Source organism: Theobroma cacao, chromosome 6 (assembly GCF_000208745.1).
Source record: "Theobroma cacao cultivar B97-61/B2 chromosome 6, Criollo_cocoa_genome_V2, whole genome shotgun sequence".
NCBI classification, from domain to species: Eukaryota; Viridiplantae; Streptophyta; class Magnoliopsida; order Malvales; family Malvaceae; genus Theobroma; species Theobroma cacao.
In genome coordinates, this window is record NC_030855.1 from 4197840 (window position 1) to 4221924 (window position 24085).

General features: G+C 34.5%; 5 protein-coding genes and 1 pseudogene across 6 annotated transcripts; 1 reads left to right on the forward strand and 5 right to left on the reverse strand.

Annotated features, from left to right (window-relative positions):
- On the reverse strand, positions 1723-2900 carry LOC108660460 (lamin-like protein). The gene is made up of 2 exons (XM_018122635.1): positions 2635-2900; positions 1723-2313 (listed from the first exon to the last, which is right to left on the reverse strand). Exons 1-2 carry the CDS (start codon positions 2798-2800, stop codon positions 1967-1969), a joined length of 513 nt encoding a protein of 170 aa, XP_017978124.1. The 5' UTR covers positions 2801-2900; the 3' UTR covers positions 1723-1966.
- On the reverse strand, positions 7341-9718 carry LOC18595445 (putative 12-oxophytodienoate reductase 11). The gene is made up of 5 exons (XM_018123992.1): positions 9375-9718; positions 8939-9079; positions 8662-8792; positions 8342-8518; positions 7341-8206 (listed from the first exon to the last, which is right to left on the reverse strand). Exons 1-5 carry the CDS (start codon positions 9701-9703, stop codon positions 7608-7610), a joined length of 1377 nt encoding a protein of 458 aa, XP_017979481.1. The 5' UTR covers positions 9704-9718; the 3' UTR covers positions 7341-7607.
- On the reverse strand, positions 10644-11750 carry LOC18595443 (lamin-like protein). The gene is made up of 2 exons (XM_007023388.2): positions 11400-11750; positions 10644-11082 (listed from the first exon to the last, which is right to left on the reverse strand). Exons 1-2 carry the CDS (start codon positions 11563-11565, stop codon positions 10736-10738), a joined length of 513 nt encoding a protein of 170 aa, XP_007023450.2. The 5' UTR covers positions 11566-11750; the 3' UTR covers positions 10644-10735.
- Positions 12524-15788, reverse strand: LOC18595444 (putative 12-oxophytodienoate reductase 11). The gene is made up of 5 exons (XM_007023390.2): positions 15437-15788; positions 14150-14290; positions 13873-14003; positions 13553-13729; positions 12524-13413 (listed from the first exon to the last, which is right to left on the reverse strand). The coding sequence occupies exons 1-5, from the start codon at positions 15769-15771 to the stop codon at positions 12899-12901; spliced, it is 1299 nt and encodes a 432-aa protein (XP_007023452.2). The 5' UTR covers positions 15772-15788; the 3' UTR covers positions 12524-12898.
- LOC18595446 lies at positions 17909-20232 on the forward strand (annotated as a pseudogene). The gene is made up of 5 exons (XR_001928540.1): positions 17909-18181; positions 18477-18617; positions 18764-18894; positions 19038-19214; positions 19350-20232. The product of XR_001928540.1 is annotated as a putative 12-oxophytodienoate reductase 11 (transcript).
- LOC18595447 (pentatricopeptide repeat-containing protein At1g80880, mitochondrial) lies at positions 20635-24052 on the reverse strand. The gene is made up of 2 exons (XM_007023394.2): positions 23405-24052; positions 20635-22325 (listed from the first exon to the last, which is right to left on the reverse strand). Exons 1-2 carry the CDS (start codon positions 24010-24012, stop codon positions 21269-21271), a joined length of 1665 nt encoding a protein of 554 aa, XP_007023456.2. The 5' UTR covers positions 24013-24052; the 3' UTR covers positions 20635-21268.

The following is a 24085-nucleotide window of genomic DNA, read 5'->3' on the forward strand; positions in this document are numbered from 1 at the left end:
ACAAACCTTATGATGATCATGACATTTTCTTGTAAGTTATCATCTCGTAAATCTTAAATTTGCTTTGGAGCACTAGCCTCGGAGCAATAGGTTCAAACATGCCATCACACGAAACAGCCCAATGGGTTAATATAGATCTGTCTTAGAGCAGTTGGCCAAGAATTAAATATTTTTTCCTCTACGTTGAGGATGGGGTTTGACACCACCTCTTCTCTGCTCTATACTTATGGTTCATGCCTTGATGACTATTGGATGGGAGTGGGATGCTAACCTGGATTTTGAAAATATGGGGCCCTTCCATTGGTTCAGACATATATATTTTGATACCAGAGTCATTTCCTACTGAGCTCAAGAAGTGTAAATTGTCTTCTATTTGAAACAATTCACCATACCTCGCAAAGCTGATATGCAACCCCATTTCCAACTTCAGCTGCAATCCTTAAACCTATCCTCTCCTCCCTTCATAATAGCAGGCCATTGTCATAGGTTCCCATTTTCAGCTACCTGCTAATTCATTCCACAAAAATAGGACATAATTCTCCAGGCAAATAAAAACCCACTGAACCTAAAAGCTTTCATGGTTTGGTCAGGTTCGACCCTACTGCAACTTTCCATTAAGGATCAACTTCGCATAGCCTTGTTTTGATGAGTGAGGCAAATGTGCAGTGGCCCCAATGTCGAGTACGAATATGTCAAGCTGTTTCTCAGCGGCTCCCAAATCCGATACCAATGCCCCTAAAAAGAAGTCAGTATTATTATCGAAAGGAACGTTTGCTGGAGATATGTGACACCCACGTGCACGCAGGAGTGTAGTTAATTAATTTTTATTAGGAATCAAAAATAAAAAAAAATAAAAGTTTAAAAGTTTTAAAATTAATACATTGCATTTAAACAACAATAAAAAAATTTATAATAAAATATAATTTTATATAACATAAAAAAATAAAAACTTACAAAAAAGTTATGCTCGATAATATTTTCTAAATTCATTAAATATAATATATAAAATATAAATAATTAAATACTATTTATAAAATTTTACACAATAACTAAATAATATAAATAAAAAAAAAGATAAAAAATACTTTATCTTATTTAAATTCATAAGATCATAAATCTCTCTTTTAAAAAATAAAATGTATTTCAATAATTAATAATATAAGGAAGAATAAAGTAAAATAAAAGAAACAAAAAAAAAGAAAAAGAGAAAAAGAAAGAAAGGAAGAAAGAAGTGTGAATAAAATTAAATTAAGATAACATTTATTAGAACTTATAAAATCAATTTATTATTTATTATTTATATTAATTATTAAATAAAAAATTTATTTTAAAAAGCATTAAAAATATATAATAAATAAAATATTTCCAAATTTTTAAAGGACCACAACTTCCATAAATATATTACTTTTCAAAATTATTAAAATTATATATAATAATTAAAAATTTTCAAAAATTTCCCATAACCATGCCACCCACCGCCCGCCCCTGCCTGCACGCCTAAACAGATTGATTTAGGCAATTTATGCAATTGGTCAGTAACTAAACTTTTGCGTGTCAATCCTTTTTCCTTTTGACCAATCTAGACGTCAATCTTATTGGAGAAAAATCTGGCCAAAGAGGGTGCAGGGGTGATTGAAAAATCAAGAGTACCCAGTCCTCTCCCTCACCGTACCATAGCATTCTATGTATGGAGGAAATTTACCAACTGGTATGGCCAAAAAGCACTTCAAATGAGTCAGAGCACGCTCACATTGATAAAAGAAACTGGCCTTCCAGGCTTGGAGTGAAGAGCCAAGAGAAGAGGCAAATTAGTGAGAGTTCAAGTCGATCACTTCATCAATGAAAGACTACCAATTTGGCTAAATAAATTAAGAAAATGATAGAGAAACAAGCAGAAGAAATGTTACATTTTAGAAGTTAAAAAAAATGCGGTTCACTAAGCTTGGATAACCAACTGAAACTCCTGCTAGATCCACCCAGATCCAAACCATATAGAAGCTAATGCCACAACCAAAGCCCTCAAACCGACCACGCCCCCAGGCAAAACTATCGGCGCAGCGGCAGAGCTGTTCGATGTATGGTTGGCAACGGGTGAGGCAGCTGGTGAAGGCAGTGGATGAACAAGGACAGAAACTTTCATGCCATTGAAGCACTGGCCATTCCCACAAATGAAGTAGTACCTCTTGGACTCATTGAGAGGTATAAAATCCTTGCCACTGCTCCAGTTTCCTAGTGCTCCTTCTGTTGTGCAGTTGTCATACCCAGTTTGGTTCACTTCAAACACGTTGTATTGGTTCTTTTGGTACCTAAAGGCTGGAAGGAAAGACAGAGTTGAAGATGGTATTAGACCAAGGACCCTCTGCCTATGTCAGCCTCAAAATACAAAGACTAGATGAAATATAAACATTCACAAATAAAGGCAGTCAAATCAGAAAGCAGATTCAGGACAGATGGGTACTTTCGCATTACCCCGAAATCAATGTTTTGCACTTCATACTACCCATAATCATTTAGTAGTGTTTAACTTAGAAAACCCACCGTTTCCTTCATTTCTCTGAAAGACAAGAAAACGAAATGGTACAAAACTACAAATACAAACACAGATGGTTAGAGAGAGAGAGAAAGAGAGAGTACAGATGAGGTCTCCAACATAGAAGGTGTGGTTGTTGGCCCAAAGGGTGTAGTTGATGCCAGGGTTCCAGCCTTTGTTAGCACCGACAATGTGGTCAGTGGCGGTGACAGTGCCAAAGATTAGAACGAAGCACAACAAGATAAGCTGATTTGAGGTCGAATTCAACATTCTTTGGCTCACTTGTTGGTGTTTAGCAGTTAGCAGTTTGGTTTGGTTACCCTCTTTTGCTTCTCTCTTCTTTCTGATTTTTGTTTTTTTTTTGGGGTGGGGGGGGTGGGGGCGAGAAGCAACAATTATTGTGAGGGATTCAAAGATAATTTTGAGTAATGTGGGTGAACCGTGGGTCCCCTTCTTACCCGTTGGGTTTGAATCCAAATGTGACCAACTTCATTTTCTCCAATTTTTTAATCCCGGAAAATCATTTCCATCACAACATGGAATCTTTGCTCCATTATTTCAATCCAAGGTGGAACCCAAAGCTGAAGCACACTTTTAATTGCAGGTGCCAGGTGGTCCCTCCCATTCTGGACCTTCATTCGTGGGCTTCCCTTTTGGGGCCATTAAGCCCACCTCCTTCTGAAAGGTAGGCATTTGACTTTCCAATCTTCATAAGGGGTCTAATGTGAGCGCAAGACTTGTTGTATGGCCGTAGCCTTTACCCCAATATGGATTTGGTTGGTTTCAATGTGCAGAGCCTTATTCTCTAATTTTTTTAATTGTTTTTTATCTCTCTCCAATTCTTTTTTTTTTTCATTTAGATTAGATTGGACAAAATTATGCAATTTCAAGAACAATGGTAATTAAAAGTTTCTACTTTCACTCTAACTTTCTTCCATGAATTCTTCACCTTTGTATTATTATCATCTCTACTTGTTCTTAGATCTGAATCTAGGGTGATTTGTAGAAATAGTATAACATGCATAACTTATGTTTAGTACTCAAGTAAGCATGTGGAATTTCAAATGGCCATAGAACCAATCAAAACGGAAATCTTGCATGTCTCATGTTTTAAGAAGTCAAGATTGTTAAATCAATCCATGAGTCTTTCTTGATAAAACTTTATGTATAAATAAGGTTATACTAATTTAAGATATACCATAATAAGAATTTAAAATACAAAGCGTACCTAATTTCTAATCCAATATTTAACAGCAAAAACAATATTGACCAAATTGATTACCAATCTTCAACGCACAGGATCTTCCTCTTCTTTTCTTTGTAACTCTCTAATGAGTAAGATTATTATATTTTGCTCGATAGGAGAAGGGACCTACCTTTTCCATTATATAATGAATCCCTAGTCCCCTTTATCATAGGATATAAGGTTTCCTACATAAGCCTACATAGTAAGTCTACATTTATTATATTCACGTATCACTATTGCATACATGAATAAGCAAATTCATGTATCACTATTGCATGCATGAATTAATAGATTCATGTATCACTATTAATTACATACATGAATACGTAGATCTAATTAAAAGATATAATTAATTGTAACTTTATCAAGACCAAGTAAGCTTAGCCTATTTCAGAAAAGACAAAATAAATATAAATAATATAAATCCATAATTTTGTATTGAAAAAATTTAACACTTCTATTGTAAAACGTATAAAAAGTAATACCCTATTATGATTCTACGAAAGTAGCTAACCGATAACAAGAATATATGTGGAATTTGGTATTTTATAATTACAATGTGATTGCAAGGAAAATAATATTGTAGTGTTTGGTATATAAGCAAAATAATTATTACAATGAAGGAAGATAATATTACAGGGTTTGGTTTATAAATATTTTATTGAGAATGTAATTTTAATTTTTAGAATTATCCTTATCTATTAAAATGAGAAAATTATGATAAATAATTCTCTTCATAAGCCCAATTCAAAATATCTTTCATTATAATTTTAACTATTTTTAGTCAACTTTTGACATGACTTGACAATAATGCATTTTAAACAATTTCAAACAAATTAAAATGATTTTAGTTTTCTCTATCTCGCCATTTAGAAAAAAATTTTAAAATTAAATCTCAATTTCTCTTTCTTGCCAAATACTGTCTAACTCACCATCCGAAAGAGCAAAGATGACATCATGATATGTGTTTGAGGTTATTAGATTTATTGGTTTATTCATAAAACCCAAAAATTGAAGGTATGAAATTGATTAGACATATCTGTAAATTAAAATATTATATGACTTTGGCAATTTAAATCTGACTACAAACAAACAAATTAATTAGTTATTAGATATTGCATTACTGATTTTTAGGCATTGTGTTATTAGTTTTTAGATATTACAATACTAGTTTTTAGACATTACGTGACTGATTTTAGACATTGTGTGATTGATTTTTAGGTATTGCCTAAGTTACACAATGTCATATTAACTAGTTCAGCAATACCTAAAAATCAGCCATGCAATGCTTAAAAATTAATAACGTAATGCCTAAAAACTAGTCACACAATACCTATAAACCATCAAAACTACTGAATTCTATTTAATAAAATTAATAACTTCAAACAATACACCATATTTTATTTAACAATATAATTAACGGATATACTTACTTGGCAAAAAATGCTCGAAATGCTTAAAGGTTTTTCCTTATACATCAAAAATCACTTCAAAATACTTAAAATCTCAAAACGCTCAAAGGTTTTTCTTTGTATATTAAAAACCACTTCAAAATACTCAAAATACTTAAAGATTTTCTTTTCTGGCAATGAATACTCTAGAGATAAATAGTCTAGCAAAGAAAGCTCCAAAGATATGAGTTGATTTGTGGTACGGACCTAAACATATGAGTCAGTTTCATTAAGGGTAATTTCATTCAAAATTAATTTCTCTTAGCTAAAAATAGTAAAAATTATAAAGATGGTTATTTTCAAAAACACTTTATGTATGAGAGGTATTTTTGAAAAGAACTCTATTAAAATGTAAGTTTAATATACTTATATATTTTTATTATTAATTTTTATATAATATCATCTCGCAAATATATTTTTAATGTCATATATTTTATTTTCATTTTTTATTATAATCTTGTACATTTTTTTTATTTCTTAATATAATTTCCTATGTTATATAGTTTTTTTAATTTCTTTTTTTTTTGAAAGATCATATAAATTTTATTGACAATCACTATCGACCATCCAACAGAGAATGACTACTAAGAGTAATAAAGAGACATCTCTCAAAAACTATATATATATATATATATATATATATACATATATATATAATAAATTATAACATTACAAAATGTCTTTAACAAAGTTGAAAAGTAAAACTATCTTTAAAAATATTGTAAATTGCAATATAATTTGATTACATTGATTTTGGACTGTAATCGCATTACATCCATTGATTATAATGTAATTGTATTGTAATATTGTATTGTAGTGATTTGTTGTAATACAAATACTGTAATATAATTTAATTGGACACATTGCAGAGAATGTGCTTTCATTTCCTTCATACCAAACTTTCCCTTAGATTAAAGACTCTTATCTCTGATCTCATACTCTAAATTGAATATTTCACTCTAAATTGAATACCAAACTTTATCTCGATTTCAAATCTCAATCAACCACATGCAAAGTAAAGTAAACTTGAATTTGAATAAATTTTCGATTGTTTAAAGAGAATAACAGAAGGGTTAGGCAAAGGGTGAACTAGAGTTTAAAATAACCTAACTCATGGGAAGCACTTCTTGACACGTGAATATAATTTAATAGTTATTTTGACACATGTTTATAAAATTTTGTGTGACTTTTTTTTTTCATATATTTTATGTCATGACAATTCTTCCCATGGTTCAAAGAGTTAATGGTGTTAAAATTTCCATTTAAACAAGAACTCAATTAATTGTAAATAATTGATTAAAGACTTAATTGATTGTAATAAAAAGATATGGATTCATTTGGAAGCACAAGGATTTATTTTGTATTTTAACTTAATTATTTCAATAATTAGTGATTTATATCTATTTTCGTAAAGAGTGCGAGATCCATTAGGTTTTGTTGACAGAAAATATTGAAGAAAACATATGTATTTGATCCTATTACTTGATCATTACAAAGTTATTATAAAGGTGAAAAGCAGAAAAAATGGGGCCCAAGAAAAATATGTAATGTTGCTTGAAGAAGGTGGCAGCAATGCATTGAATTGAACCTTTGATGACCAGATTCATAATGCATCAAATTGACATTTTTATGTTTAGTCTGTGTGCATGAATTCAAGGGTCAGTCTTGATCAGGCTGCTGGCTGCTTATGGCGGATAGATCTCATGCATGACGACGACGTTTCAAATTACTTTAGCAATTAAGAACACTATATTCATTTAATTTGAATTTCCAAATCCGATGGAGTTATAATTCAAGATTATACATATGTATAAAAAATTGTTTATCTTATTTTATAACATACGACGAGAAATTTTTTATTTCATATCATAACTTTCACTTGTTCATTCATAATTTCAATTTGAGAATTTTAATATGAAATCTTAAATTTTATAGTTGAATGTGTTTTTGCTTGTTGACTTAACTTAATTGTAATCAATTTTCACTGTTTTAGCACGACGGCGACAAGGTTTTATCAATTTTTTTAAATGGCTTAAACCCTACTACTTATAAATAGCAAAGGAGAAGAAAAAAAAAAGGAAAGAGCAAAGAGCAAAGGAATAAGTGACGGTCATTGCCAAATGCCTTTTTTATTTGACAAATGAGGTACAAAGCTCATAAAAGATGAACGAGTTTGGATTAAAATCCAGAAGACTTCATGAATCACTTAAAGAAACCCATAGCCTCTACTAATTACTTGATAATTGGCACTGGGATTTTGCTTGTAATATTGCATGTATCGTGCTACACATGATTTTATCAATAAGAAAAATGAAAACAAAAAGAAACATACATTCCTGGAATTCAACTGGACTAATGATTGTTATTTCCTGCTGTGAACTTAAGCATCGCCATTGGCTTCAAGAAACGGGTAATCAGTGTAACCAATGACTGGATCTGAGGTGTAGAAAGTATTTCTGTCATACTTATTAAGAGGGGCATTAAGCTCAAATCGCCTCGGCAAATCAGGATTTGCCAAAAACAATCGACCATAAGCAACCAGATCCACACGGTTTTCAGCCACAGCTTTGTTTCCATCTTCTTTGGTGTAGCCCCCGGCAGCAATGAAAGTGCCATTGAAAGCTTTTCTCATAGGCAGAAGAGTATGAGGACATTCACTTACATCTCCCATCATTTTTAACCTTGGCTCGATCATGTGGCAGTAGAGAATTCCATATTTGTTCAAGGCCTCAACCATGTAGAGAGCTAATGCTTTTGGATCAGAGTCTACTGCTTCAATAAAGTCTGTAAAGGGAGATAACCTTATTCCAACTCTATCTGCACCTATTTCATTGGCAACAGCTTCAACTATCTCTAATGCAAATCTGCAACGGTTCTCGAGTGATCCACCGTATTCATCTGTTCGATCATTCACTTGATCTTTCAAAAACTGGTCTATAAGGTACCCATGAGCTCCATGAATCTCAACCCCATCAAAACCTATAAATCAGAAGGTAAAATTAGCATTCTAAGAAAGTAGGACATCAAAAGGGAAGCATTTATTGTTCCATTATGTCTGGAAGAATTTGAGAATCCTCAAAATATTTGTTCACAATCTAGGAGAAAAAAACTTACCAGCTTCCATAGCATTCCTTGCTGCAGTTCTGAAATCATTGACAATTTGAGGGATTTCATCTGTCCTTAATCGCCTAGGAGGTGAGAACTGAGCAACATCCACTCCATTGGCTCGAATTTGTGGTGTCAATGACTTGTCTGTAGAAGAGATTGGAGCTTGTCCATTTGGCTGAAAACCTGTACGTATATAGACATTGACAAGGGATAAGAAATTAGTTGGGCCAATGTCATCACATGAATATGGGAATAAATATTAAGCATATAATTCCATCATAGAATCAGAAGAGAAGACATAATGGATGTCTAAGGCAAGAACTGACCGTAGTTTGAAACCCTTCCAACATGCCAAATCTGACAAAAGATAATTCCACCTTTGGCATGAACAGCATCAACAATGGGTTTCCAGGCCTCAACTTGCTCTTTTGTCCATATACCAGGTGTATGGGCGTACCTTCATAAATTAGAAAGAAACAATTAAAGAAAGTCTCATTAAATTAGTTTTTGAGGTATAAAAAAATGTAAAATTTTAACTGTTTAAGTAGTTGCGGTACATATGTTATCTTTTTTATTTAAAAAAGAAACAGGTTTAAAAATTACCCTTGAGCCGTGTCAGAAACTCCAGTAGCTTCAGAGATCATAAAACCTCCTCTGGAAGTTCTCTGGGAGTAGTATAGAATGGCATGTGGTTGAGGAACATTATTGTAAGATCTTTGTCTTGTCAAAGGTGCCAATACAACTCTGAGAAAAAAGGAAGAAAAAGAAAGAGGTAAATGATAGAGTAAGTTATTTATGCATCAAAATTTCCCAGGCGAAGAACAAAGTGATGCACATAGTCAGCCAATTACCATTGGTTTTCCTAATGAACAACATTCAAGTTATGCAAACTTGGATTTTTCAACTAATCAACTAGCTATGGCTTGACAAAGAAAAACAATATGCTGACGGGGATTATCCAAAAGTTATACAAATATCTACTTGGACGAAAGTAAAAGTTGTGCTATGAAAAATGCAGGAAAATTTATGCCTTTATTACCTATGAGAAAGATTGAATTTGCCAAATTTGTAGGGAGTGAGAAGAGGTTGAGTGGTGATATTTTCTTGCTGTTGTTGTTGGGTTTGCTTTTTGCCTTCCATATCTGAAACTAACTGATTTGCTTGCCTTTGGCTTTGGATATGTAGTTGAGCAGCAGTGCAGTGCAAATGGGTAGAAGTTGTTTCTGCTACCAGAAGAAAAGAACTTTGCTTCGCTTTGGTTTTGGTTTGGGATATTTGCTGAGTTGAGTTGTGTAGCGAGAATGGAGTATATATAGCCTTAGGATGGGCATCTGATGACGTGCGAGTGTACGTGATGAGAAGTGTCATGTCATGGTTATGGCACACCCCTCTTGACCAAAGAAACAGACGCACAGTTTCTTTCCATGTGCTAATTCCTGCCCCTTTCTTTTTCTTTGGTAAATCATAACAATTATTTTGTAATTTATAAAAATTATAAAAGTTAAATTCCAACGAAATAAATGCTATAACTTATAAAAGGGTATTGGATGATTGTAAAAAATAGAAACTTAAAAAGCAAGAGTAAAAAAAGTTATGTATAGAAAAAATTTAAATATGAAGAAAATTACACATTTTATGCAGAGAAAATCTTTTATAATTTCAAAAATTAATAATGGATATACCTAGTGCCTAGTCTAGTCTAGATGATTAATTTAGCTACTCGATGAATTACAAAATTATTTTTTTATAATTACAAAAGTTTTTCTGTAAGTGCCAAAGTGATTCCAAACATCGTCGTGCATGAGACATCATATATTCCTCACTGGATGGCCGCCGCAGGGCTCCACAAGCCGTCAGCAGCCAAAGAATGACCCTTGAATTTATGCACACTCAGTAACATAAAAAAGTCAATTTATCCCATAATTAATTTGGTCATCTCAATATATATAATATAATATAATATATATATATATGTATATATAAAGGTTCAATTTAATGCATTCCGACCATAAAGCGTACTAGAAAATCTTGGGCCCATTTTATCTGCTTTTGAACTTTTGTGTGTGTTTTTTTTAATTAATAAAAACGAAAATGTTTATATATTTCTTTAGTAAATCTAACAAAAGTGCAAATAAGATGATGGGGACATAATCTTCTGGAAAATGAGTAAAAAATAAGACTGTTTGTGCATCCATTATTTATTTAATTAAATAATAAATAGATAAAAGTCATGTTTAGTTTGTTCTAGGGTTCTATAACTTATACTTTACTTTTGGATTCTAAAGTATTAATTTCTTGTTTTTTTTTATTTGTAGAAAATCAAAATTTTATTTTTTTTGTTGGCATTAATTAATAGAAATTATTGCAATAGTAAGCGTGGATAACCAACTGAAACTCCTGCTAGACCCACCCAGATCCAAACCATATAGAAGCTAATGCCACAACCAAAGCCCTCAAACCGACCACGCCCCCAGGCAAAACTACCGGCGCAGCGGCAGAGCTGTTCGATGTATGGTTGGCAACGGGTGAGGCAGCTGGTGAAGGCAGTGGATGGACAAGGACAGAAACCTTCATGCCATTGAAGCACTGGCCATTCCCACAAATGAAGCGGTACCTCTTGGACTCATTGAGAGGTATAAAATCCTTGCCACTGCTCCAGTTTCCTAGTGCTCCTTCTGTTGTGCAGTTGTCATACCCAGTTTGGTTCACTTCAAACACGTTGTATTGGTTCTTTTGGTACCTAAAGGCTGGAAGGAAAGACAGAGTTGATGATGGTATTAGACCAAGGACCCTCTGCTTATGTCAGCCTCAAAATACAAAGACTAGATGCAATATAAACATTCACAAATAAAGGCAGTCAAATCAGAAAGCAGATTCAGGACAGATGGGTACTTTCGTATTACCCCGAAATCAATGTTTTGCACTTCATACTACCCATAATCATTTAGTAGTGTTTAACTTAGAAAACCCACCGTTTCCTTCATTTCTCTGAAAGACAAGAAAATGAAATGGTACAAAACTACAAATACAAACGCAGATGGTTAGAGAGAGAGAGAGAGAGTACAGATGAGGTCTCCAACATAGAAGGTGTGGTTGTTGGCCCAAAGGGTGTAGTTGATGCCAGGGTTCCAGCCTTTGTTAGCACCGACAATGTGGTCAGTGGCGGTGACAGTGCCAAAGATTAGAACGAAGCACAACAAGATAAGCTGATTTGAGGTCGAATTCAACATTCTTTGGCTCACTTGTTGGTGTTTAGCAGTTAGCAGTTTGGTTTGGTTACCCTCTTTTGCTTCGCTCTTCTTTCTGATTTCTGTTTTTTGGGGGGGGAGAACGAACAATTATTGTGAGGGACTCAAAGATAATTTTGAGTAATGTGGGTGAACCGTGGGTCCCCTTCTTACCCGTTGGGTTTGAATCCAAATGTGACCAACTTCATTTTCTCCAATTTTTTAATCCCGGAAAATCATTTCCATCACAACATGGAATCTTTGCTCCATTATTTCAATCCAAGGTGGAACCCAAAGCTGAAGCACACTTTTAATTGCCGGTGCCAGGTGGTCCCTCCCATTCTGGACCTTCATTCGTGGGCTTCCCTTTTAGGGCCATTAAGCCCATCTCCCTCTGAAAGGTAGGCATTTGACTATCCAATCTTCATAATGGGTCTCATGTGAGCGCAAGACTTGTTGTAGGGCCGTAGCCTTTACCCCAATATGGATTTGGTTGGTTTCAATGTGTAGAGCCTTATTCTCTAATTTTTTTAATTGTTTTTTATCTCTCTCCAATTCTTTTTTTTTTTTTTCATTTAGATTAGATTGGACAAAATTATGCAATTTCAAGAACAATGGTAATTAAAAGTTTCTACTTTCACTCTAAATTTTCTTCCATGAGTTCTTCACCTTTGTAAATATGTATAAAAATTGTTTATCTTATTTTAATATGCAACGAGAAATATTTTTATTTCGTATCATAACTTTCACTTGTTCACTTATAATTTAAATTTGAGAATTTTAAAATAAAATCTTAAGTTTTACAGTTGAATGTGTTTTTCCTTGTTAACTTAACTTAATTGGAATCAATTTTCACTGTTTTAGCACGAGGGCGACAAGGTTTTGTCAAGTTTTTTAAATGGCTTAAACCCTACTACTTATAAATAGCAAAGGAGAAGAAAAAGAAAAGGAAAAAGCAAAGAGCAAAGGAATAAGTGACGGGCATTGCCAAATGCCTTTTTTATTTGACAAATGAGGTACAAAGCTCATAAAAGATGAACGAGTTTGGATTAAAATCCAGAAGACTTCATGAATCACTTAAAGAAACCCATAGCCTCTACTAATTACTTGATAATTGGCACTGGGATTTTACTAGTAATACCGCATGTATTGTGATACACATGATTTTATCACTAAGAAAAATGAAAAACAAAAAGAAACATACATTCCTGGAATTCAACTGGACTAATGATTGTTATCTCCTGCTGTGAACTTAAGCATCGCCATTGGCTTCAAGAAACGGGTAATCAGTGTAACCAATGACTGGATCTGAGGTGTAGAAAGTTTTTCTGTCATACTAATTAAGAGGGGCATTAAGCTCAAATAACCTTGGCAAATCAGGATTTGCCAAAAACAATCGACCATAAGCAACCAGATCCGCACGGTTTTCGGCTACAGCTTTGTTTCCGTCTTCTTTGGTGTAGCCCCCGGCAGCAATGAAAGTGCCATTGAAAGCTTTTCTCATAGGCAGAAGAGTATGAGGACATTCACTTACATCTCCCATCATTTTTAACCTTGGCTCGATCATATGGCAGTAGAGAATTCCATATTTGTTCAAGGCCTCAACCATGTAGAGAGCTAATGCTTTTGGATCAGAGTCTACTGCTTCAATAAAGTCTGTAAAGGGAGATAACCTTATTCCAACTCTATCTGCACCTATTTCATTGGCAACAGCTTCAACTATCTCTAAGGCAAATCTGCAACGGTTCTCTAGTGATCCACCGTATTCATCTGTTCGATCATTCACTTGATCATTCAAAAACTGGTCTATAAGGTACCCATTAAATCCATGAATCTCAACCCCATCAAAACCTATATATTAATCAGCAAGCAAAATTAGCATTCTAAGAAACTAGGACATCAAAAAGGGAAGCATTTATTGTTCCATTATGTCTGGAACAATATAAGAATCCTCAAATATTTGTCCACAATCTAGGAGAAAAAAACTTACCAGCTTCCATAGCATTCCTTGCTGCAATTCTGAAATCATTGACAATTTGAGGGATTTCATCTGTCCTTAATCGCCTAGGAGGTGAGAACTGAGCAACATCCACTCCATTAGCTCGAATTTGTGGTGTCAATGACTTGTCAGTAGAAGAGATTGGAGCTTGTCCATTTGGCTGAAAACCTGTACGTATATAGACATTGACAAGGGATAAGAAATTAGTTGGGCCAATGTCATCACATGAATATGGAAATAAATATTAAGCATATAATTCCATCATAGAATCAGAAGAGAAGACATAATGGATGTCTAAGGCAAGAACTGACCGTAGTTTGAAACCCTTCCAACATGCCAAATCTGACAAAAGATAATTCCACCTTTGGCATGAACAGCATCAACAATGGGTTTCCAGGCCTCAACTTGCTCTTTTGTCCATATACCAGGTGTATGCGCGTACCTTCATAAATTAGGAAGAAATAATAAAAGAAAGTCTCATTAAATTAGTTTTTGAGGTATAAAAAAATGTAAAATTTCAACTGTTTAAGAAGTTGCGGTACATATGTTATCTTTTTTATTTAAAAAAGAAACAGGTTTAAAAATTACCCTTGAGCCGTGTCAGAAACTCCAGTAGCTTCAGAGATCATAAAACCTCCTCTGGAAGTTCTCTGGGAGTAGTATAGAATGGCATCTGGTTGAGGAACATTATTGTAAGATCTTTGTCTTGTCAATGGTGCCAATACAACTCTGGGAATAAAAGAAGAAGAAAAAGAAAAGAGGTAAATGATTGAGTAAATTATTTATGCATCAAAATTTCCCAGGCGAAGAACAAAGTGATGCACATAGTCNGCTTCCATAGCATTCCTTGCTGCAGTTCTGAAATCATTGACAATTTGAGGGATTTCATCTGTCCTTAATCGCCTAGGAGGTGAGAACTGAGCAACATCCACTCCATTAGCTCGAATTTGTGGTGTCAATGACTTGTCAGTAGAAGAGATTGGAGCTTGTCCATTTGGCTGAAAACCTGTACGTATATAGACATTGACAAGGGATAAGAAATTAGTTGGGGCCAATGTCATCACATGAATATGGAAATAAATATTAAGCATATAATTCCATCATAGAATCAGAAGAGAAGACATAATGGATGTCTAAGGCAAGAACTGACCGTAGTTTGAAACCCTTCCAACATGCCAAATCTGACAAAAGATAATTCCACCTTTGGCATGAACAGCATCAACAATGGGTTTCCAGGCCTCAACTTGCTCTTTTGTCCATATACCAGGTGTATGCGCGTACCTTCATAAATTAGGAAGAAATAATAAAAGAAAGTCTCATTAAATTAGTTTTTGAGGTATAAAAAAATGTAAAATTTTAACTGTTTAAGTAGTTGCGGTACATATGTTATCTTTTTTATTTAAAAAAGAAACAGGTTTAAAAATTACCCTTGAGCCGTGTCAGAAACTCCAGTAGCTTCAGATATCATAAAACCTCCTCTGGAAGTTCTCTGGGAGTAGTATAGAATGGCATCTGGTTGAGGAACATTATTGTAAGATCTTTGTCTTGTCAAAGGTGCCAATACAACTCTGAGAAAAAAGGAAGAAAAAGAAAGAGGTAAATGATAGAGTAAGTTATTTATGCATCAAAATTTCCCAGGCGAAGAACAAAGTGATGCACATAGTCAGCCAATTACCATTGGTTTTCCTAATGAACAACATTCAAGTTATGCAAACTTGGATTTTTCAACTAATCAATTAGTTATGGCTTGACAAAGAAAAACAATATGCTGACTGGGATTATCCAAAAGTTATACAAATATCTACTTGGACGAAAGCAAAAGTCGTGCCATGAAAAATGCAGGAAAATTTATGAAGAAAAGAGTGCTCTTATTACCTATGCGAAAGATTGAATTTGCCAAATTTGTAGGGAGTGAGAAGAGGTTGAGTGGTGATATTTTCTTGCTGTTGTTGTTGGGTTTGCTTTTTGCCTTCCATATCTGAAACTAACTGATTTGCTTGCCTTTGGCTTTGGATATGTAGTTGAGCAGCAGTGCAGTGCAAATGGGTGGAAGTTGTTTCTGCTACCAGAAGAAATGAACTTTGCTTAGCTTTGGTTTTGGTTTTGGTTTGGGATATTTGCCGAGTTGAGTTGTGCAGCGAGAATGCAGTGTATACAGCCTTGGGATGGGCATCTGATGACGTGCGAGTGTACGTGATGAGAAGTGTCATGTCATCGTCATGGCACACCGCTCTTGACCAAAGAAACAGACACTCAGTTTCTTTCCATATGCTAATTCCTGCCCCTTTTTTTCTTTCTTTTTCTTTGGTAAATCATAACAATTATTTTGTAATTTATAAAAATTATAAAAGTTAAATTCCAACGAAATAAATGCTATAACTTATAAAAGGGTATTGGATGATTGTAAAAAATAGAAACTTAAAAAGCAAGAGTAAAAAAAGTTATGTATAGAAAAAATTTAAATATGAAGAAAATTACACATTTTATGCAGAGAAAATCTTTTATAATTTCAAAAATTAATAATGGATATACCTAGTCTAGTCTAGTCTAGTATGATTAATTTAGCTACTCGATGAATTACAAAATTTTTTTTTGTAATTACAAAAGTTTTTCTGTAAGTGCCAAAGTGATTCCAAACGTCGTCATGCAGGAGACATCATATATTCCTCACTGGATGGCCGCTGCAGGGCCCTACAAGCCGGCAGCAGCGAAAGATTGACCCTTGAATTTATGCACACTCAACAAAAATAAAAAGGTCAATTTATCCCATAATTAATTTGGTCATCTCAATATATAATATAATATATATATATATATAAAAGGTTCAATTTAATGCATGCCGACCATAATGTGTACTAGAAAACCTGTTTTCTTGTGCCCATTTTATCTGCTTTTGAACTTTTGTGTGTGTTTTTTTTAATTAATAAAAACGAAAATGTTTATATATTTCTTTAGTAAATCTAACAACAGTGCAAATAAGATGATAGGGACATAATCTTCTGGAAATATGAGTAAAAAATAAGACTGTTTGTGCATCCATTATTTATTTAATTATATAACAAATAGATAAAAGTCATGTTTGGTTTGTTCTAGGGTTCTATAACTTATATTTTAATTTTGGATGCCAAGGTATTAATTTCTTGTTTTCTTTTTATACATAGAAAATCAAAATTTTATTTTTTTGTTGGCATTAATTAATAAAAATTATTGCAATAGTAACTGACTAATCCTATAGCAGTTGAGCAGTTTTTTTTTTTTTTTAAATTAAAGTGTGCCACGATAACTTTAGAAATCTTGCACCTTTATTTCCAAAACTTCTGGTTGTATCATACACTATTTAATATTGCTTATAGGCACCCCATAAGCCAATCCATTTTATGTTAAAATTTTAATTTTTTTTCTAAATTTGTTATTTCATGATTTTTAATGTTAAAAAAATAAAAAATTCATGAAAAATAAATTAAAATATAGAAATGAGGGGTTCAAAAAAAGAAACGATGCTTGATGTTGGGATATTCAAAAAATTAATGGTGTTAAAATTTTCTCTTAAATAAGACTTCAATTGATTGTAACTAATTGGTTAAGAATTTGATTGATTGTAATAAAAAGATATGAATTCATGCGATAGATTTAATTAAATATAAGTATTTATTTTGTATTTGAGCTTATTTATTTCATCAATTAATGATATATATCTTTTTCATACTTAATTAGTGGTTTTACTTTTGGAAAGAGTGCGAGATCGCTTAGGTTTTGGTAACACAAAATATTGAGGAGAACATTTGTATTTGATCCTATTACTAAGAAAAATAGGTTTTGAAGTTTTGATGCACATTGGACCATGCAAGTGACGTCGTGGTCACGGTGGTAGAAGGCAGCAAAGCATCTTCACACTATGAAACACTTTTTGGGCAGAATGCATTGAATTGAAGTTTTAATGACCAAATTCATAATGCCAGGGTTTGACATTTCATTTTCAGTCACAGTGCATGACTGCCTGTGGGCTTTGGCGGATGCCTCATGCATGACGACAACGTCTCGAATTACTTTAGCAGTTACATATTCAATTATTAGAATTTCAAGCTAAGCTTTTTATTATTATTATTAAACTGTGCCGTGATCATTAATCACCCTTTATTAATTTTATCTTAAACTCAAAATATTTTTATGTTTGACCAAAGAAACGAAAGGGGCAGGACAGGAATTAACACGGAAGGAAACTGTGTGTCTGTTTCTTGGTCAACAGGGCTGTGCCAAAGGAAGGTGAAGCCGAGCAGACTGTGAAGTGACACGGCTCACGTACACTCGCACGTCATCAGATGCCCATCCTAAGGCTATATATACTCCATTCTCGCTACACAACTCAACTCAGCAAATATCCCAAACCAAAACCAAAACCAAAGCGAAGCAAAGTTCTTTTCTTCTGGTAGCAGAAACAACTTCTACCCATTTGCACTGCACTGCTGCTCAACTACATAATATCCAAAGCCAAAGGCAAGCAAATCAGTTAGTTTCAGATATGGGAGGCAAAAAGCAAACCCAACAACAACAGCAAGAAAATGTCACCACTCAACCTCTTCTCACTCCCTACAAATTTGGCAAATTCAATCTTTCTCATAGGTAATAAAGGCATAAATTTTCCTGCATTTTTCATAGCACAACTTTTACTTTCGTCCAAGTAGATATTTGTATAACTTTTGGATAATCCCCGTCAGCATATTGTTTTTCTTTGTCAAGCCATGGCTAGTTGATTAGTTGAAAAATCCAAGTTTGCATAACTTGAATGTTGTTCATTAGGAAAACCAATGGTAATTGGCTGACTATGTGCATCACTTTGTTCTTCGCCTGGGAAATTTTGATGCATAAATAACTTACTCTATCATTTACCTCTTTCTTTTTCTTCCTTTTTTCTCAGAGTTGTATTGGCACCATTGACAAGACAAAGATCTTACAATAATGTTCCTCAACCACATGCCATTCTATACTACTCCCAGAGAACTTCCAGAGGAGGTTTTATGATATCTGAAGCTACTGGAGTTTCTGACACGGCTCAAGGGTAATTTTTAAACCTGTTTCTTTTTCAAATAAAAAAGATAACATATATACCGCAACTACTTAAACAGTTGAAATTTTACATTTTTTTATACCTCAAAAACTAATTTAATGAGACTTTCTTTTATTATTTCTTTCTAATTTATGAAGGTACACCCATACACCTGGTATATGGACAAAAGAGCAAGTTGAGGCCTGGAAACCCATTGTTGATGCTGTTCATGCCAAAGGTGGAATTATCTTTTGTCAGATTTGGCATGTTGGAAGGGTTTCAAACTACGGTCAGTTCTTGCCTTAGACCTTCATTTTGTCTTCTCTTCTGATTCTATGATGGAATTATATGCTTAATATTTATTTCCATATTCATGTGATGACATTGGCCCAACTAATTTCTTATCCCTTGTCAATGTCTATATACGTACAGGTTTTCAGCCAAATGGACAAGCTCCAATCTCTTCTACAGACAAGTCATTGACACCACAAATTCGAGCTAATGGAGTGGATGTTGCTCAGTTCTCACCTCCTAGGCGATTAAGGACAGATGAAATCCCTCAAATTGTCAATGATTTCAGAACTGCAGCAAGGAATGCTATGGAAGCTGGTAAGTTTTTTTCTCCTAGATTGTGAACAAATATTTTGAGGATTCTCAAATTCTTCCAGACATAATGGAACAATAAATGCTTCCCTTTTGATGTCCTACTTTCTTAGAATGCTAATTTTACCTTCTGATTTATAGGTTTTGATGGGGTTGAGATTCATGGAGCTCATGGGTACCTTATAGACCAGTTTTTGAAAGATCAAGTGAATGATCGAACAGATGAATACGGTGGATCACTCGAGAACCGTTGCAGATTTGCATTAGAGATAGTTGAAGCTGTTGCCAATGAAATAGGTGCAGATAGAGTTGGAATAAGGTTATCTCCCTTTACAGACTTTATTGAAGCAGTAGACTCTGATCCAAAAGCGTTAGCCCTCTACATGGTTGAGGCCTTGAACAAATATGGAATTCTCTACTGCCATATGATCGAGCCAAGGTTGAAAATGATGGGAGATGTAAGTGAATGGTCCTCATACTCTTCTGCCTATGAGAAAAGCTTTCAATGGCACTTTCATTGCTGCCGGGGGCTACACCAAAGAAGATGGAAACAAAGCTGTGGCTGAAAACCGTGCGGATCTTGTTGCTTATGGCCGATTGTTTTTGGCAAATCCTGATTTGCCAAGGCGATTTGAGCTTAATGCGCCTCTTAATAAGTATGACAGAAATACTTTCTACACCTCAGATCCAGTCATTGGTTACACTGATTACCCGTTTCTTGAAGCCAATGGCGATGCTTAAGTTCACAGCAGGAGATAACAATCATTAGTCCAGTTGAATTCCAGGAATGTATGTTTCTTTTTGTTTTTCATTTTTCTTAGTGATAAAATCATGTGTATCACAATACATGCGGTATTACTAGTAAAATCCCAGTGCCAATTACCAAGTAATTAGTAGAGGCTACGGGTTTCTGTAAGTGATTCATGAAGTGGTCTGAATTTTAATCCAAACTCGTGCATCTTTTATGAGCTTTGTACCTCATTTGTCAAACAAAAAAAAAAGCATTTGGCAATGCCTGTCACTTTGTTTCCTTTGTTCTTTCTTTTTCTCTTTCTTCTCCTCTGATATTTACAAGCTAATCACATCTACTAAAAAAATGATATACTTGCAATGCCGATGCAAGTGAAAAAACTTAGATAGTAACTAGACCTAGAAAAAATTTGTGTGAAAAACAATCAAAGATAAAAAGGAAAAGGTCGAAGCAGCTTCATAGATAGTTACTGATGATCTTGTAGAGGTGACTATATTTAGATGTTTCTGTTTTCTAGTCATGGCTTATCACCATATGTTTGCAAAAATAGTTTTACTGATGAAACCAAAAAGAGCATCATGAGTAATGTGACTTATGGTGACCCATAGTGTTAAAAGCATTCAGTTTTCTCCTAGTACCATAATATAAGCCACATTTGCTTGAACAGGTGAATAGCAGAAAAGCAAGGCAACAAGCAGCCCAGGATATTTTATAAATGGGAGTAAAAATTCTAGATAAATATCTAGAAGAAAGCAAAATGCATTCTGCAATCAAGTCAGTTTGAACCATGCACCTGGCCCTGGCTTTAATTTGTTTCTCAAAGTGCAAAAATGCTTATTTTGCCCATTCTCTTAGTGGGTAGAACAGTTGACATTATATGACTGCCCATCATTTCACATGCTTCATGCTGTTCTTAGCCGCCAATAATGTAACTTGTACCTCTCTATTAACATGCCTGCCTAAACATCCATTTTGGAACTCTTTTCTTTAGGCTACATCAAGAAGTGGGTGAGTTTGTGAGGCATTCCAGATCTTTTTATCTCATTAATAGAAGAAATAAACATCCTTGACCAGAACCACACATCTCATCACTTTCAACCTCCCTCTCTAAATCTGACATATTGCAGCAGTATCCCTTTCATAAACTCCACCTACTTCAGATGCACCACCGGTAGCTCCTCATGTCCTAGGCATCAGTAAGTATCCCCAAATGGAAGAAATGCAATTTTCAGCCTCTAATAAAAACTTGCAGAGAAATTTTTAGCTTTGAACATGTAGACTTTAAATAGAATCCTTTTCAGAGCTCTTCTCATTTTTTATTAGCATTGACCTCTTCTTTCCGTCTCACTTTATTTCCTTTCCACAGATTTAATTTCTTACTTCTCTTACCCTCTCTTGGACCCCTCTGTCTCTTACTGCCACTGCATTGCTTTGGCTCCTCTAATTGCTTCTTAAGCTTTGGATCATCCCAAAAACCATAAGATCTCATCTCATCATAGTATTCCCTGGCTTTATCTAACCATCCAGATGTCACTAGACCTTCCACCAATGCTATGTAGTGACTGGAATCAGGGAGTACTTCAAAATGCTTCATTTCCGCCCAAATCTTCAATGCTTGCTCAGGTTGCTCCATTTTGAAAAACTTACCAAGAACTAAAAGAAAGGTATCGCCGGTAGGACCTAAATTGGCAACCTTCATACAGTTAAAAACTTCCAAAGTTCCTTCAAAACCAACACCATGAAGAAATGCATGGTAGGTTTCAATGGTTGGGCTAAGATTCTCTTCTTTCATGGTGGACAATATATTTCTTGCCTCCTCAAGCTTTTCTGCTTCACAAAGAGGACGTATCATTGAGTTGTAAGTGGCAGAATCTGGCTGCAACCCAGTTTCTTTCATTTTCTTCAGGATGTTCTGCGCTTCATTTAAGCAATTTTCACGAGTTAGGACATAAACCAAAGACTTGTATACCTCAATGCCTGGATCCCAACCTCTTTTCTTCATTTCATTATAGAGTCGCAGTGAGTCAAAGAGATTCCCATCTTTTGAGAAACAGGAAATCATGTGAGTATAAGAAGTACCATTTGGCATAATGCAGTATTTTGACATTTCTCTCCAAACTCTCTTTGCTTCAACTACATCAACCAAAATATTACACCAACCATTCAGAACAATGTTAAAGCCATCAGTCTCCAGAGGGAAGAGCTTCTTATTTTGAAGCATTATCTCTTCAGCCTCTTCAACATAGCCATAACTACACAGAGCATTTAGGAGGGTACGAAATGCTTCTTCATCTGGAGTCATTCTGAACTTCTCCATGGTATGGAAAGTTTGAATAGCCTTGCATGGATCACTTGCAGCAGCGTATCTAATTGACATCAAATGGAAAGGAAAAGAAACTTATGGGCGAGTAAAAGTTAGAATGATATACCCTATATGAATATTCATGAAATAAACTTATGGGCGAGTAAATGGTAACTCTTGTGAATAGCTACTCTTTGGAAACCTACATATTAAATGTTTCAAAACCGAAAGTAGAAATAATAATAAAAAAAAAAGCAAGGAACTCATTCCATCAAAAGAGGATATCAACAATGAAAAGTTATAGACAAAATTGCAGCAAATTCACAGAGAAAATTTCCAATTCTCTAAGCTGTTAAAAACCAAAAGTTGAAAGGAGAAAATCAAACATATTATGATGTTGCGAAAGCATAACAGAATCCATCGATTTCAATCAGATTCAAAACACATACCAAAGTCCAAAAACATCTGATTTGAATCAAGTTATCAATGTGGCCCACTACTAAATTAACATCAATGAATGAAGAACACAGCCAAAAAGTGAAGAAGAGGATTGGGAGGTGGGAGTGAATACAACAAGAATGATCACAAGGCATTGAGTCAACAATGACATCAAGCTTCAAGTATAATTGTAGATCTATTGGCCAGAAAAGAACACATTTTGTAGCAAGCAACATAGAGTTACAGTGACATATATACTGGACGCATTATAATTACCTTGTACGCTTATTAACAGCATTATAAGTTTGTAACTTAATTCAGTTCATATCAATTCTAACTGTATCAATGAGGTCTTGCCTCAACAGTAAATTGAAGGCCCTTGGATCTAGCATTCTCAAGTAAGTCCCACTTTACATGGATTTTCTCCAGTTATATACTGGTTGGTTTAGTTTCGTTCTTTATTGGTTTTTTCTCTTGTATGTAATAATTGAGTCATAAATGTTAATTGTTTTTTGATTGTAACTGTAATTTCTACCTATGCATGTAATCATATCAAAATAAAAATCATAGTTGTATCCAAAAATCAGCAATCACAGCAGTATGCACAATATAGGCTATGCTGTACAACCACTTATATGCTAACTAACAGGCAAACAAACATAGCCATACCAGGCCAAGATTAAAAGAATCACAAGAGAAGCTCACCTATCAATCATAATAAACATTGCTCGTCTTGTATCCATGGAAGAGCGAAATAAGTCACGAATCAAACACCAAGCCATGTTGAACTTCCTATGATTACCCAACACCCAGATCATCAACTCGTAAGTATTTTCACCAGTATTTCCACATTTCTCACCCCATTTAAAAGCCAAAAACGCAAGTCTCCACTCTTCCCTCAATGTCCCAATTACTGAATATACCAAATCTTGAGTTGCCTTGATCCCTGACTCATCAAGAGAAGCCATGGCCTCAGCTTCAGAGCTAAAATGGGCAACCCGTTTGAGCAAATGTAGCAGAGCTTGTTCTTGCGAGTCGGGGCCATGGATTGCTGGTGGAGTGAACTCAAATGGGTAGTTGAGAGTTTGGGTTGAGAGGGATTGTAGAGTGGAGAAACGAGAAGTGAAAAGGAGGGTCCGAGAGGATATAAAAAGTGTTTGATGAAATGCCAAAGAAGGAAACAAGAGTTGTTGGGTTGAGGGAGAAGGAGAAGGTGAGGAAATGGCGGCAGGGTGGTGGAGAAGAAACGGGAACAGGATTTGAGAGTGGGTTCTTTGGAGCCTTCTTGCTAGAGAAAGGAGAGCCATGAGCATTTATACAGAGTGTATCAAGGCGAGTGACATTTTGCTGTGGAAATTTGAACCCATGGATATTTATATGGCAATG

What these genes read in the sequence shown, in the direction of transcription:
- LOC18595447 (XM_007023394.2), bottom strand. Translation starts at nt 24,012, where the DNA reads ATGCTCATGGCTCTCCTTTCTCTAGCAAGAAGGCTCCAAAGAACCCAC. An exon ending in ATGTTTATTATGATTGATAG is followed by an intron (nt 22,326 to 23,404) that starts GTGAGCTTCTCT and finishes GATGTCAATTAG; the next exon opens with ATACGCTGCTGCAAGTGATC.
- LOC18595443 (XM_007023388.2), bottom strand. Translation starts at nt 11,565, where the DNA reads ATGTTGAATTCGACCTCAAATCAGCTTATCTTGTTGTGCTTCGTTCTA. An exon ending in CTATGTTGGAGACCTCATCT is followed by an intron (nt 11,083 to 11,399) that starts GTACTCTCTCTC and finishes CTTTCCTTCCAG; the next exon opens with CCTTTAGGTACCAAAAGAAC.
- LOC108660460 (XM_018122635.1), bottom strand. Translation starts at nt 2,800, where the DNA reads ATGTTGAATTCGACCTCAAATCAGCTTATCTTGTTGTGCTTCGTTCTA. An exon ending in CTATGTTGGAGACCTCATCT is followed by an intron (nt 2,314 to 2,634) that starts GTACTCTCTCTT and finishes CTTTCCTTCCAG; the next exon opens with CCTTTAGGTACCAAAAGAAC.
- LOC18595445 (XM_018123992.1), bottom strand. Translation starts at nt 9,703, where the DNA reads ATGACACTTCTCATCACGTACACTCGCACGTCATCAGATGCCCATCCT. An exon ending in GTTTCTGACACGGCTCAAGG is followed by an intron (nt 8,793 to 8,938) that starts GTAATTTTTAAA and finishes TAATTTATGAAG; the next exon opens with GTACGCCCATACACCTGGTA. An exon ending in AAGGAATGCTATGGAAGCTG is followed by an intron (nt 8,207 to 8,341) that starts GTAAGTTTTTTT and finishes TCTGATTTATAG; the next exon opens with GTTTTGATGGGGTTGAGATT.
- LOC18595444 (XM_007023390.2), bottom strand. Translation starts at nt 15,771, where the DNA reads ATGACACTTCTCATCACGTACACTCGCACGTCATCAGATGCCCATCCC. An exon ending in AAATTCAATCTTTCGCATAG is followed by an intron (nt 14,291 to 15,436) that starts GTAATAAGAGCA and finishes TTTTATTCCCAG; the next exon opens with AGTTGTATTGGCACCATTGA. An exon ending in GTTTCTGACACGGCTCAAGG is followed by an intron (nt 14,004 to 14,149) that starts GTAATTTTTAAA and finishes TAATTTATGAAG; the next exon opens with GTACGCGCATACACCTGGTA.